The sequence below is a fragment of the Pelophylax lessonae genome, assembly GCF_965119305.1.
Source record: "Pelophylax lessonae genome assembly, chromosome: 10".
NCBI lineage: Eukaryota > Metazoa > Chordata > Amphibia > Anura > Ranidae > Pelophylax > Pelophylax lessonae.
Genome location: NC_138777.1, coordinates 45584522 through 45598492, shown reverse-complemented (window position 1 = coordinate 45598492; position 13971 = coordinate 45584522). Strand labels below are relative to the sequence as shown.

At 43.5% G+C, this 13971-nt stretch overlaps 2 protein-coding genes across 2 annotated transcripts in view; one reads left to right on the top strand and one right to left on the bottom strand.

Moving 5' to 3' along the window:
- Positions 1 to 13971, bottom strand: part of ACP2 (acid phosphatase 2, lysosomal) — a 272414-nt gene that overhangs the window by 178026 nt on the left and 80417 nt on the right. The gene's annotated exons all lie outside the window — the stretch shown is intronic.
- DDB2 (damage specific DNA binding protein 2) overlaps positions 1 to 13971 on the top strand; it is a 79306-nt gene that overhangs the window by 54331 nt on the left and 11004 nt on the right. The window contains exons 18-21 of the mRNA XM_082270955.1: positions 2616 to 2761; positions 3990 to 4089; positions 10530 to 10707; positions 12229 to 12374. Coding sequence (XP_082127081.1) covers positions 2616 to 2761; positions 3990 to 4089; positions 10530 to 10707; positions 12229 to 12374 — 570 coding nt within the window. The remainder of the gene's footprint in view (positions 1 to 2615; positions 2762 to 3989; positions 4090 to 10529; positions 10708 to 12228; positions 12375 to 13971) is intronic.

Sequence of the window (13971 nt, the reverse complement as noted above, 5' to 3'; positions counted from 1 at the left end):
GCCTACAGGGCCCACTAACAGGCCAGGTTTTCAAGATAACTGAAATACATCCCAGGTGATATAATTTGCTGCTCAGTGATTGCAGTACTCTAGTCTGCATCTCCCCAAGGTAATACTTAACCACTTTAGGACCGCGCGCGGTAATACTACTGCGGCAGTGCGGCACGATACCGCTCAGCCACGTAGTATTAACGTCATGCGCGATCGCGGCTCCAGAGCGCGCTCCCGCGCGCCGCGGGTCCCGATACCGATGGCATTCGGTAGGGAACCGATCAATCACCAGATACTGACCAATGATTTTTGGTCAGTGTCTGTAGATCGGCCCCCACCAATGGCAATCTGTCCCCTGTCTGTGTAATGTAAACACAGACAGGGGAAGTGATGTCACTGTCCCTCCTGAAGTCCTTTCGGTTCCAGGAGAAGACAGAGACACACCAAAAACGTGAGTTTCCACCAACACTACACTGACACACCTCACATAGGCACATTTAACCCCTTCATCACCTCTGATCACCCCCTGATCACCCCCAAACCCCTCACAGTGAACACTATATACAGTGGTATACAGATATTTTACTGATCACTGTATAAGTGTCACTTGTGAGCGTAGTTTGCGCCTGCGTTAGGCCCAAATAGGGTTAGGGTACCCGCCACCTATCCCCTAATAAAGTTTTTACCCCTTGATCAGCCCCAGTTAACCCCTTCACTACCTATTACTCTGTGCACTAAATACAGTATATAGGTAAATACTGATCACTGTATTTAGTGTCACTAGTGACCCTAATTTGCGCTAAGCCCATATAGGGTTAGGGCACCCGCCACCTATTCCCTAATAAACTTTTAACCGCTTGATCTTCCCCAGTTAACCCCTTCACTCCATATAAAACAGTGCACTAATATATACAGTATATCAGATAACTACTGATCACTGTATTTAGTGTCACTGGTGACCCTAATTTGCGCTTGCGCTAGGCCCGAATAGGTTTAGGCCACCCGCCATCTATCCTCTATAAAGGTTTAACCCCTTGATCTCCCCCAGTTTAACCCCTTCACTTCCCTGTCACAGTGTTGGGTAGTGAGGAGTAAAATCAAAAATTTACGCCATTAGAAAACCTAAAGATGGAGATTGATTTTCGGGGTCCCGTACACAGCTAGGCTCCCAAAAAGTCTCACATATGTGGTATCCCTGTACTCAGGAGAAGCAGCAGAATATATTTTGGGGTGTAATTACACATATACCCATGGCATGTGTGAGAAATTTATCTTTTAGTGACAACTTTGTGTTAAAAAAAAAAAAATTTTTTTTTTTATTCATTTTTCAAACACCTGTGACAAAAAATTAAATATTCAATGAGCTCAACATGCCTCTCAGAACATTCCTTAGGATGTCTACTTTCCAAAAAGTGGTAATTTGGGGGGGTCTTGTACTGCCCTGCCATTTTAGCACTTCATGAATTGAGATAGGCAGTCAGAAATTAAAGCTGCGTAAAATTTCAGTATTTACACCATAGTTTGTAGACGCTATAACTTTTGCGCAAACCAATAAAAATACGCTCATTGAATTTTTTTTTGTCAAAGACATGTAGCTAAATATATTTTGGCCAAAAAAAATGACATAAATTGAGTATATTGGATATTTTTTAAAAGACAAAGTTGAAAATGTCATTTTTTTGCAAAATTTTCGCTCTTTTTTTATTAATATCGCAAAAAATAAAAAGCGCAGAGGTGATCAAATACCACCAAAAGAAAGCTCTGTTTGTGGGAAAAAAAGGACGTAAATTTCGTTTGGGTACCACATTGCATGACCGCACAATTGTCAGTTAAAGTCGCACAGTGCCGAAGCACAAAAAGTGGTCTGGACGGAAGACAGCAAAATCCTCCGGTGGTAAAGTGGTTAAAATCTGGCCTGTTAGTGGGCCCTGAGGACCGGAGTTGAGGACCACTGCTTTAAAGTATCCGCAGTCTTGCAGAGGAAGCCTTGTGTTCATTGATAAAAATACAATGTTTCTCCTGAATGGCAGAAAACCACTCAGCTCGGCTCTCTTTAATTCTGGCAGCAGACGGGAAGTCACCCATACTGCTGCCAGTCCGCAGTGCTACTACAGTCCGATACAGTGTGCACACACAGCAGCCAGACAGGAATTAGCTTGTTGGTTTCTTCCATGCTGCCCCAATCTATTTAAAGTACAATTAAAGGATAAGTTCACCTTTGGTAACATTTTACACCAGTGTTTAGGGTGTAACATGTTACCAAAGAGCACCAGCCCACACTTCTCGCTGTGTTAGTGGACAGGGGATCGTCTCCCTGCACCTGTTGTCTCAATTTAATTGCGGGACTCTCCGCCCACACAGCAGCATCATTTGAATGAACTAAAACTACCATCTACCATTTGCGGCAAACATTTTGTAGTCAATGAACTGCATGGGTGTTGGTGAACACTCTCGTAGTTCATTGATTTTCCTGCTCTCTAATAACTCTTTGCCCGTTACAGGAGTAAAAGTGGTCGCAGATTTGGGTGCATGGTGTATGGTGCAGTTCCCTTCTGTTCTTCTGGAAAGCATAAATCTGATCTTGAGAGCCAATACTCATCACTATCTCACATTCTGTCTTCCAGATTGGAGCTGGCGGCTGTATTACAGGAATGAAATTCGACCCGTTCAACTCTAATCAGATATATACGTCGTCGGTAGCAGGTAGCACCGTCCTTCAAGATTTGAATGGACGAACCGTACAGATGTATACAAACACAGAGGACTGGGCGTAAGTGGGGTTCTTGGTAGGGCTGGGCAGCAGCCTGATTCTCAAACAAGGACTAAAAATACCAGTTGAGTCTAAGTCAACCTACACTATATTAGGACACCTGCCTTTACACGCACATAAACTTTAATGGCGTCTTAGTCCATAGGGTTCAATATTGAGTTGACCCACCCTTTGCAGCTATAACAGCTTCAACTCTTCTGGGAAGGCTGTCCACAAGGTTTAGGAGTGTCTATGGGAATGTTTGACCATTCTTCCAGGAGCGCATTTATAAGGTCAGGCACTGATGTTGAACAAGAAGGCCTGGCTCAGTCTCCACACTATTTCATCCCAAAGGTGTTCTATCGGGTTAAGTTCAGGACTCTTTGCAGGCCAGTCAAGTTTCTTAACCCCAAACTCGCTCATCCATGTCTTTATGGCCCTTGCTTTGCGCATTGGTGTGCTGTCATGTTGAACAGGAAGGGGCCATCCCACAAAGTTGGGAGCATGAAATTGTCCAAAAGGTCTTGGTATGCTGACACCTTGCTGATGAGCGAGTTTAAGGTGGAGAAACTTGACTGGCCTGCACAGAGTCCTGACCTCAACCTGATAGAACACCTTTGGGATGAATTAGAGTGGAGACTGAGAGCCAGGCCATTTCGTCCAACATCAGTGCCTGACCTCACAAATGCTCTTCTGGAAGAATGGTCAAACATTCCCATAGACACACTCCTAAACCTTGTGTGGACAGCCTTCCCAGAAGAGTTGAAGCTGTTATAGCTGCAAAGGGTGGGCCAACTGAATATTGAACCCTACGGACTAAGATGCCATTAAAGTTCATATGCGTGTGAAGTCAGGCGTCACAATACTTTTGACAATATAGTGTTTATATCACAGAATGCAATAACAATAAATAAGGGCAAATCAGTTTGTTTGCATTAATGCCCCTCACACCACCCATTTACCTGTATTTTGATCTCACTCGGGTCTATTTCTGTTTTTTCCTTTTTTTTTTTTTTTTTTCTTTTTTATACTACATCCATTTTTATGTTTCTATGTCACACCAGACTCTACTAGCTATGCCTCTGGGGCACACAAACAACGAAGGCACACAGGATTTGGAGTACTTTATTGATGGCGATGTCATAATCTAACATCACTGGGGCAAAGGGAAATCTTTCTATAATTTAATTTTACTGTCTAACATAAAAAATTCTAAATCTGACCTGGTAATGCTTTTGTGTCCCACCAGCATGTGGTACTGCAGCCTGGATGTGTCTGCCAGTCGGCAGAGCGTGGTAACTGGAGACAATGTGGGCAATGTGGTGCTCCTAGAGACTTGTGGAAAGGAGGTAAGTGCTGTATTTGGACTATAAAAGTGCTGGCAAAACTTACAAAGCCAGGCAAATTTAGGAGCAGAGCAGATGTGCAGGAACTGAAGCCAATATACTGTCATCTTGCAGCTGTTGGTGTTTCTTCTCACCTGCTAAAGTTTGTATTCTGCCCGTATGGAAGCAGATTGTGCCCCCTACAAAAACAGATTTAACCTGCTCACGAACATGCAATAGCCAAATGAGAGCTACAGTGCAGTCGCACTTTGCCTGGAGGCTGTCATGTGACGTTCTCCCATGGTCTTGCTTCCTGCGCCACCCTCTGCAGCACGCATCGGCAGTAGACCTACATCGCTAGACTCCTCCCCTGTAGGCGGCGCTCCCGCTGTTTTCATTCACAGCGGGAGTCGGGCCAGGGGAGGAGCGGTGGCGATCGCCGCTGCTCTGCCCCGATCGTCGGGGAATCCAGTTTGGAGATCCGCCCGCCTGTGTAAACAGAGCAGGCGGATCTCCTAAGTGACAGGGAGTGACAGATCGGAGTGTTCAGCATAGCTGAACCTGCGATCTGTCCCTGGCTCACTCAGTCACCTCCCCCCCCCACACGTCAGTAAGCACCAGGCATACATTAACCCCTCCCTCTCCAATAAAATTAACCCCTTCCCTGCCAGTGTCATTTTTACAGTAACAGTGCATATTTATAGCACTGATTACTGCAGTAATGTCACTGGTACCCCCAAAAGTGTCAAAAATGTCAGTCAAGGGTCCGATCTGTCCGCCGCAATGTCGCAGTCCCGCATAAAAAAAATCGCAGATGGCCGCCATTACTCGTTAAAAAAAAAAACACCAAAAATTACATAAATCTTTCCCTTAGTTAGTAAACACAATAACTTTTGCGCAAACCAATCAAAATACGCTTATTGCGATTTTTTTTTTTTTTTTTACCAAACATGGGTAGCAGAAAACAAATTGGCCAAAAATTTAAAAAAAAATTGTTTTTTACATCTTTTTTGGGGGGGAATTTCATATAAAAAAAATTTGAAAAATATTATTTTTTCAAAATAAACGCTCTTTTTTTATTTATAGCGCAAAAAGTAAAAATCGCACAGGTGATCAAACACCCCCAAAAGAAAGCTCTGTTTGTGCGAAAAAAAGGACGTAAATTTCGTTTTGGGTACTGCGTCGCATGACCGCGCAATTGTCAGTTAAAGTTGCACAGCGCCGAATCGCAAAAAGTGGCCCAGACGTAAGACAGCAAAATGCTCTAGTGGTAAAGTGGTTAATACAAATTTTTACCTGGGGTGCCCAAACTTTCGATAACCACTGTATGTACGTGGGGAATATTGAGTTCAGTGGATTGTTGGACACATATTCCCCTGCACAATGCAGCAGTCTACTCTCGTCTCATTAAAGGGATTATAAAGGGATTTCATTTTTCTAACAAGCACGTCGTACTTCCCTTCACTGTGTAATGGTTTTGCACACACACACGCACACACACACACACACACACACACACACACATGCTAGGGACACATCCTCTGTACACTGCAGTCATTCCTATCTGAGCCAAGCTGAAGGAAGGAAAGGGAGGAATCTGTTTTGGCAGATGACATTTTTATCAGCATGCAGATATCTCTGGGGGATCTCTGAGTACAGAGAGAGATGTGTGTTGGGGGTGGTCAGTAAAAATGGTACAAATGGCTGAAATAAACCTCTTAATTGAGACGTGGGTAGGGAATGCCCAGTTAGTAGAATTTAACATTAGTATCATAAAAGTACATGTGTTTTTTAACCACTACTGGACCGGAAGGATTTGTCCCCTTAAAGACCAGGCCATTTTTTATAATTATTAATAAAAATGTATTTTATAATTATTAATAAAAATGTATTTTATAATTATTAATAAAAAATTACTAAAATTTTCTTGGCCTAACAAGTTAAAAACAAATGCGGCCACCACTTCACGACTGGCGAGTTGCAATATATTACATTTCGTGTTTTTGGGTTCATGTAAGCATTTTTTTTTTTTTATAAAACAACAAAGAGGTCACTCTTTTCAGCTATTATTACTCCTTTTCCTTCTTCCCTGGTCACTTTCCTTTTATGATCACATTTTGAACAATTATCTTGGAAGTTCATTAAAACAAAAAAAAAAATTTACATGGAGGCTTTCTGTGCGGTATTTTAACACCTATCTAATCCTAAGAACAAAATTGTAAAATTTTGCAGTTTATCAGTCTTTGGATGTGGTGGCTGCATGACTTTTCAGGCTAAGTACAATCTTATCAAGAACAGAAAAATATTGATCTTGCCAGAACTGCAGTATAAACTAGGAGTCCCATCAATCCACCTTCATAGTGGAGATGAAGGCCCCATGCACACAGGGCGTTTTTGCAGCTGCTGTTAGGAGCTGTTTTCACATTTTAAAAAAACGTCTGACGCTGCTAAAAGCCGATATTCAGCGTTAAGATGCGTTTAGCAGCGTCTGGCGTTTTTACAGCTTAACGCTGATGCTCCAGAACGCACTGGCCCTGGGTTTTTTTTTTTGCAGCTTAAAAACGCCCTCCATGTTATTCTATGGCCTCATGCACACACAGGGCTTTTAGGAGCTTCTAGTGGCATAGGCGTTTTTAAGCTGCAAAAAAAAAACCCAGGGCCTGTGCGTTCAGGAGCAGCAGCGTTAAGCTGTAAAAACGCCCGACGCTGCTAAACGCGGCTTAACGCTGAATATCGGCTTTTAGCAGCGTCTGGCATTTTTTTTAAATGTGAAAAATGAAAAATGGGATTGGTCAGAAATAGAAGAGGGTTGTGTTTATTTAAAAACGCTGCTAAGCGCCAAAACGCCTAAACGCGCATGGACGCCAATGCGAAATGCTGCTAAAGGCACGTTTTTGACACTGCTTTTTCTTGGCGTCAGAAATAGCTTTGCAGCTCGTTTTTTCTGACGCCCTGTGTGCATGGGGCCGAAGAAAGACAGACATGTTTTGAAGTCCAGCCTGTGTAACCAGCAAGGCTCCCTCCATAGATATGTAGTGTGAGTGAATGTAGCCACCCAGGTACTTGAAATGTGTTCATAGCACAGCACAGTGGTGTAGTGGTTAGCACTTTCACCTAGCAGCATGACACTACCTGCCTAGAGTTTGCATGTTCTCCCTGTGCCTGCGTGGGTTTCCTCCGGGTACTCCGGTTTCCTCCCACACCGCAAAGACATGCTGGTAGGTTAATTGGATCCTGTATAAAATTGGCCCTACTATGTATGTATGAATGTGAGTTAGGGACTTTAGATTGTACGCTCCTTGAGGGCAGGGACTGATGTGAATGTGTTATGTATATGTAAAGCGCTGCGTAAATTGACAGCGCTATATAAGTACCTGAAATAAATAATGGCAATACCAGGTAAAAATAAATAAATAAAAAAAAGCCTCAAAATAAAACAAATGCAGCCGCCACATCTTAGGACTGGTAAGCAGGCTTTTTTGTTAATTTTCCCCTGGTGATCCTGCCAGTAATACACTGTCCTAGGGAGACCACGCTCACTCACTGTACTGTATCTATGGAGCATGTGATTTTCATTCAGGAAATTACGTTCATTCCAAAATCATATTATCATATAATTTATATAATTATCATATAATGTTAACACAAACAAAATTTTGAAGTACATTTGAATTCTTTTCGCCAAGTCATTGAATGTACTGCGAATTTTCTTACATACCATTGATTGATTATCAATTAGTATGCGGCCAGCTTAAGCCTTCAGGTAAACAGCCTTTAAAATATAGACCATTGATAAATAACTAATGGACTCTTTTCTTCTCATTTATTTGTTGATCTTTAGTACTTCTCATTAAAGTGCCATAAACCTTGATGAATAACAAATACATGGGCAGAGCAGAGAGACCATGGGATCTTGGTTTACAATCAGTAGTTAAAAGGCAATTTAAATAAATTGGCCTCTCCAAAAAGGTGAAACTTCCTCCCATTCATGTGTAATGAAACCCTTTTGTCTTTAAAGAGGTGTATTTAATTTAATGGACTTTTAAATATTGACTGTAGATAAGGCCTTCTTCTCCCTGTATTGCCCATTGATATGTTAATGATGGAGTCCCCGTTCACACTGGTGGGGGAAACCCTGCAAATCAGTGCCGGTGTTCTAAAATTTCATCGGACCCGTGAAAATTCCGGACCTCATCACTTCCGGTGACGCTACGCCATAACCCAGCTGGTGCGATCCCCGGTGCGCATGCGCTTAAGACATTTTCAAGGTCCGATGAAATTCTGAGACTTAGCGAACAGCTGACTGAGAGGAGGAGGGGCTGAGGTGGGAAGGAGTTACCGCCGCGGGAAAATTTTACAACACGTTGAAGAGCTGACTTAGAGGAGGCGGGAAGGAAGTGAATAAATATATATATATATACACATATGGAGCTATAGAGCTGACTTGGAGGGGGCGGGACGGAGATGTCTCAGAATTTCATCGGACCTTGAAAATGTCTTGTGCGCATGCGCTCCCGGGCTTGTCACCGGACGAGGTCCGGAATTTTCATGGGTCCGACAAAATTTTAGAACACCGGTTCTCGCATCGCACCAGAATCACATTGGTTTACACTGAGATCTGCGAACCGCTGGGGGTGTCAGTGTAAAGTTATTGACACCCCCAGATTGGTTGCAGGAATTGGATCGCATGGGTGTTCATCCCCCATGCGATCCGATTCCAGTGCAAACCAAATAAAAGGGTCCTGCACCATTTTGGTGCAAATGAGATGTGATTTCAGTCATACATTTTATATGGCTGAAATCGCATCGCATGTGATCTGCACAGTAATGCGATGAGAATCACATACAATGTCTGGCATCTCACTAGTGTGAACTGGCACCTAGTGTAAGGGCATTAACATGGTGTATTTATTAAAGGTTTTCCCACCAACTCCTGATCAGTGCTTTCGGCCAATGACGGAGAGCGCTGACTGGAGTGTTCAAGCTGGGTAGGGGAGATCACTGTACTGACATTAGATAGTTAGTACAGCGGCTGAGCTGTCACAAACTGATAGTGTGTACTGGGCTTAAGACTATTTTTGCTTTTATTTTACAACTAATGTCATCATGGCTCGAATTTTGATAGATTCTGTTTTAATTAAACAAAATTTGACCTGGCTTCAGACTTTGATTTGAAAATCTAAGGAGTTGGGCAGAACATTCTCTGTTTGGGTTTTCTGACCACCACCGCAGCAGCAGCTGTCTGAATATAATATCCTCCATCCATGCTGTTTAGTGTGGATGGGGACTTTAAATCCTAATGTACATAATCTCACCCAAATTATTGGGACGCCTGCCTGTACACGCACATGAACTTTAATGGCATCCCAGTCTTAGAGCTGCAAAGGGTGAGCCAAATCAATAATGAACTTTATGGACTAACAGCTTCAACTCTTCTGGGAAGGCTGTCCACAAGGTTTAGGAGTGTGTCTATGGGAATGTTTGACCATTCCAGAAGCACTTTTGTGAGATTAGGCACTGATGTTGGATGAGAAGGCCTGTCTCTGCGCTAATTCATCCCAAAGGTATTCTATGGGGTTGAGGTCAGGACTCGGTGCAGGCCCGTCAAGTTCCTCCACCCCAAACTCACTCATCCATGTCTTTATGGACCTTGGTTTGTGGGGGTTGGGTTTGGCCCCTTAATTCCAGTGAAGAGAACTCTTAAGTCGTCAGCATACCAAGACATTTTGGACGATTTCATGCTCCCAACCTTGTAGGAACAGTTTGGGGATGGCCTCTTCCTCTTCTAACATGACTGCGCACCAGTGCACAAAGCAAGGTCCATAAAGACATGGATGAGTGAGTTGGGGCTGGAGGAGCTTGACTGGCCTCAATCCAATAGAAAACTTTTGAGATGAATTAAAGCGGAGACTGTGAGCCAGGCCTTTCTCATCCAACATCAGTGCCTGACCTCACAAATGTGCTTCTAGAAGAATGGTCAAACATTCCCATAGACACCCTCCTAAACCTTGTGGACAGCCTTCCCAGAAGAGTTGAAGCTGTTATAGCTGCAAAGGGTGGGCCAACCCAATATTGAACCCTACAGACTAAGACTGGGATGCCATTAAAGTTCATGTGCGTGTAAAGGCAGGCGTCCCAATACTTTTGGTAATATAGTGTATATGTCTAGCCTAATGCCCCGTACACACGTGCAGATTATCTGCAGACTTTTGTCTGCAGACTTACCTTTTCTATGTAGTGCAAGGGCCTGCCGGATTGCATACAAATTGAAAGTGTTTAGGTTTGACCTCATATTATATGGTTTTGGTAAGTCTGGAGACAAAAGTCTGCAGATAATCTGCACGTGTGTATGGGGCATAAGGCTTCTGGAAGTCTGATGTAAGTTCCTGCTACTCTTTCAGTTGTAGACTGGTGGTATGTGATAACCAATGATTCAGATTCCAGGGTTATTTTTTTTTTTTCAGATCTTCAAGATGAGGCTACACAAGAAAAAAGTTACCCATGTGGAATTTAACCCTCGGTGTGACTGGCTTCTGGCCACAGCCTCTGTGGATCAAACAGTTAAGCTCTGGGACTTGAGGAACATCAAGGACAAGTCCAGCTGCTTGTATACACTGCCTCACACTCGTGGTGTCAACTCTGGTATGGCCTCTTTATTTATCAGGAAATGAAAGTGTCAGTAAACCCACATCATAAAAACTATCAGTAAATGCTTTATTACATACATACATACATACATACATACATGCCGTTCATACTTCCCCATTCACTAAGAGATTTGTTTTCTGTGTTCTGCAAAAAAACTGGTTAAAGCGGTGGTATACTCCACTTTTTCATTTTTACCTACAGGTAAGCCTATAATAAGGCCTATAATAAGGCTTACCTGTAGGTATAATTAATATCTCCTAAACATGCACGGTTTAGGAGATATTCACCCTGCATGCAGTCGCTGACACCAGCGGTGCATGCGCTCTGAAGGTCCAGTGTATCTTGCCGGACCTTCAGAGCTCCTTGCCGGAAAGTGAACTCCCGTGCACATGCGCGGGAATGACGTCATCGCAGCTCCGGCCACTCACAGCGCCAGAGACGCAGAGGGAACATGTCGGCTCCCTCAGCGGTGCCTGGGCGACCGTGTTGGGCCTTGGTTCTAAGGTAGGTATTTCATAATGTGCTAGTAGGCGATGCATACTAGCACATTATGCCATTTTTCTGCAGGGTTTTTTTTTTTTTTACACAGGGGATACAACCGCTTTAATCCTGCTGTTCTCCATCTTCCCCCCTTCTGTCCATGTCTCCATTGCAGTTGTACATTTTGCAGAGCAGTGTTGGCAACTCTCTTCACATGCTCAGTTTTCAGTGAGTTTCCTTCCTGAGAATTTCCTCCCCATCACATCTGAGCAGCCCATGTGACTATAGAGTCACACATGTGGGGGAGTATACACAGTGGTAAATGACAGCCCACTCCCTCCCTCCTCCTCAATGCTCATTAATCCGCTAAACACAATGGGGGTGGTATATTACTTATTGATTGATGGAGGCTTCACCTCCTTGTTAACATTGGGGCACATGCTGGAGTGGCACGACACAGCCTGGGACTGTCAGAAATTGGCAAAAAATAATAAAGATTTAATGTGAAATATATATTTGTATGACAATTTCTAACAGTTTTTATTGATGTTTATTTTTATGCTGTATCCCAAAAGCTGGGTTTAAGAAAAATAAAAAAAAATGTGACCAGTAGTAGAGGACTAGAAGCTCCTCCTGCTGGTTTCCCTGCAGACAGGCTGGGAAAAATATGGGTCATGTGACAGCTGTATATTGATTGGGAAAAAAGTTTTTTTTATTAAAATGCAAAGTGCCATCATCCACATACAGAAAGAGAAGGGATACTGTAAACTAAACAGTGTGTGTTTAGTTTTACTTTAAAGTGTATCTAATTCCAAGAGCAAAAATGTAATATATGACAGGTGTCCGGCCCTTAGATGTGGTGGCTGCATTCGTTTTCTTTTTTTTTTTTTTTGATAGGTATGATAATGTGATAAGACTACAGCATCCCCAATAAAGACTAGAGAGCTCAGGGCCATCGACCCCCCCCCCCCTCCTCTTCACTGAAATGCATGTATGAACATGGAAAGCTTTATAATTTTCATTTCTTTTGTGCAGCTTACTTCAGTCCATGTGATGGAGCTAAACTTCTCACCACCGACCAGCACAGTGAGATCCGTGTGTACTCTGCTTGTGACTGGTCAAAGCCTCAACGTATTATTCCTCATCCGCATCGCCAGTTCCAGCATCTGACTGCCATAAAGGTTTGTGGGCTTTTTTTGACATGGAAATCTTACTATAAGTAAAAAAAAAAAAAAAAAAAAAACCCTCTCCAATGGCTGTACTTACTTTCCACCACCTGATGTCCTCAGACTTATGGGGGAGTTAAAGGATGCCCAGGACATACGTTGTGTGTAGGGTGTCGTGGACCCTCCCCCTGAAGAGGTGTCACCACGGCACCCTTGAATTACAGCATAATGAGGCAGAGTGCGGTGTTGATGTCATTGAGACTCTTCTGCATCCTTGATGACCACCCACTGCTGGAGATAATGAGGACCCTGTGCATCACACGACTGACCTAAAAGCTTCAGAAAAAGTTAAAGGTTATTTCCAATTTTGCAGTTAAATTTGAGAAAACCCCACTATATTTTTGTGTTCCCATTCACACAGCATACCTGTAAGGATTTTTAAAAGAGAAGTGTGGGTTTATTAAAAAAATAAACCGTTATACTCACTTAGGTAGATACAGCATTGGTCTGTCCCTTGACGCCTCTAGGACCGATATATTGAGCAAAGAAAGACCACTGATCACTCAGTTCTCATTCTATCAGTCACCGGCTCTCTGACCTTCCAGTGCCCTCTAGAACGTCGGGCTGTAGAGGGGGCAGGAACAGCTGGTTCATTCTCCCAGTGGCATGCTGAGAGGTTGAGCCAGCTTCTGATCAGGCATCTAGGTGGATCCTGACATTATTGCCGAGATCCCTGCAGAGCCTGGACCGGCTCTGGGACATCAGCTGACAGCAGACTTTAGCCCGCTGTCGGCTGAATCTTGGTCACAGGAGCACAGAACTAAGTGCACTCCTATGATCCATAGGGAGAATAGGGCCATTGGCTATACTTCTCCTTTACTCTTCCTGGCGGTAATCCCGAGTGTGGCTCAGGGTTAGTTTGCAGTACCAAAAGCGGTAACCCTGAGCCACGCTCGGGATTACTCTGTAGTGATTCTTACCTTGTCCCTGCGATCCCCCGATGTCCTCCCGCTGTGTCCTCCGGCCGATGCATCCGTCTTCCGCGTTCCCTTTCCTGGGAGCGCCGCGACGCAGAGGGGTGGAACCTGGCGGGAATTTAAAAAAATAAAATAAACCAAAGCATGACACATACACATTGTAATACTTTGTAATCTGTCAGGATTACATTACTTTGTGAAACCATTTCATCTCAGTTTTGTCCCCAGTGATTTGTCCAGTGCTCTGCCTGCACTTTTACTGTTCTTTCTGCCTGGAAACTTGAGAACGTCCATGGCGTCCAAAAAATGCTACTTTAGGTCAAAAGCGGTTTTAGACCAGCTAGAAAACAGCGATAGTGAATTGGAATTACTTGAAGAACTGAGCGATAGTGACTCATGGGGAAATTCGTCATCAGACACTGAAAGTGACGACAGCGACGATTCTGCGACTGATGTGCGGACTTGGTGCTCTATTGACTGTGGTATGGATCAGGCAGCGCCCCCAAGATTCCCATTTACTGGAGCAACTACTATGAAAGTAGACGTTGAACACGACAACCCCTTGGCATAATACCTACAATTATTTCTGACCGATGAGGTTATTGAAAAAATAGTTACTGAGACAATCCGGTATA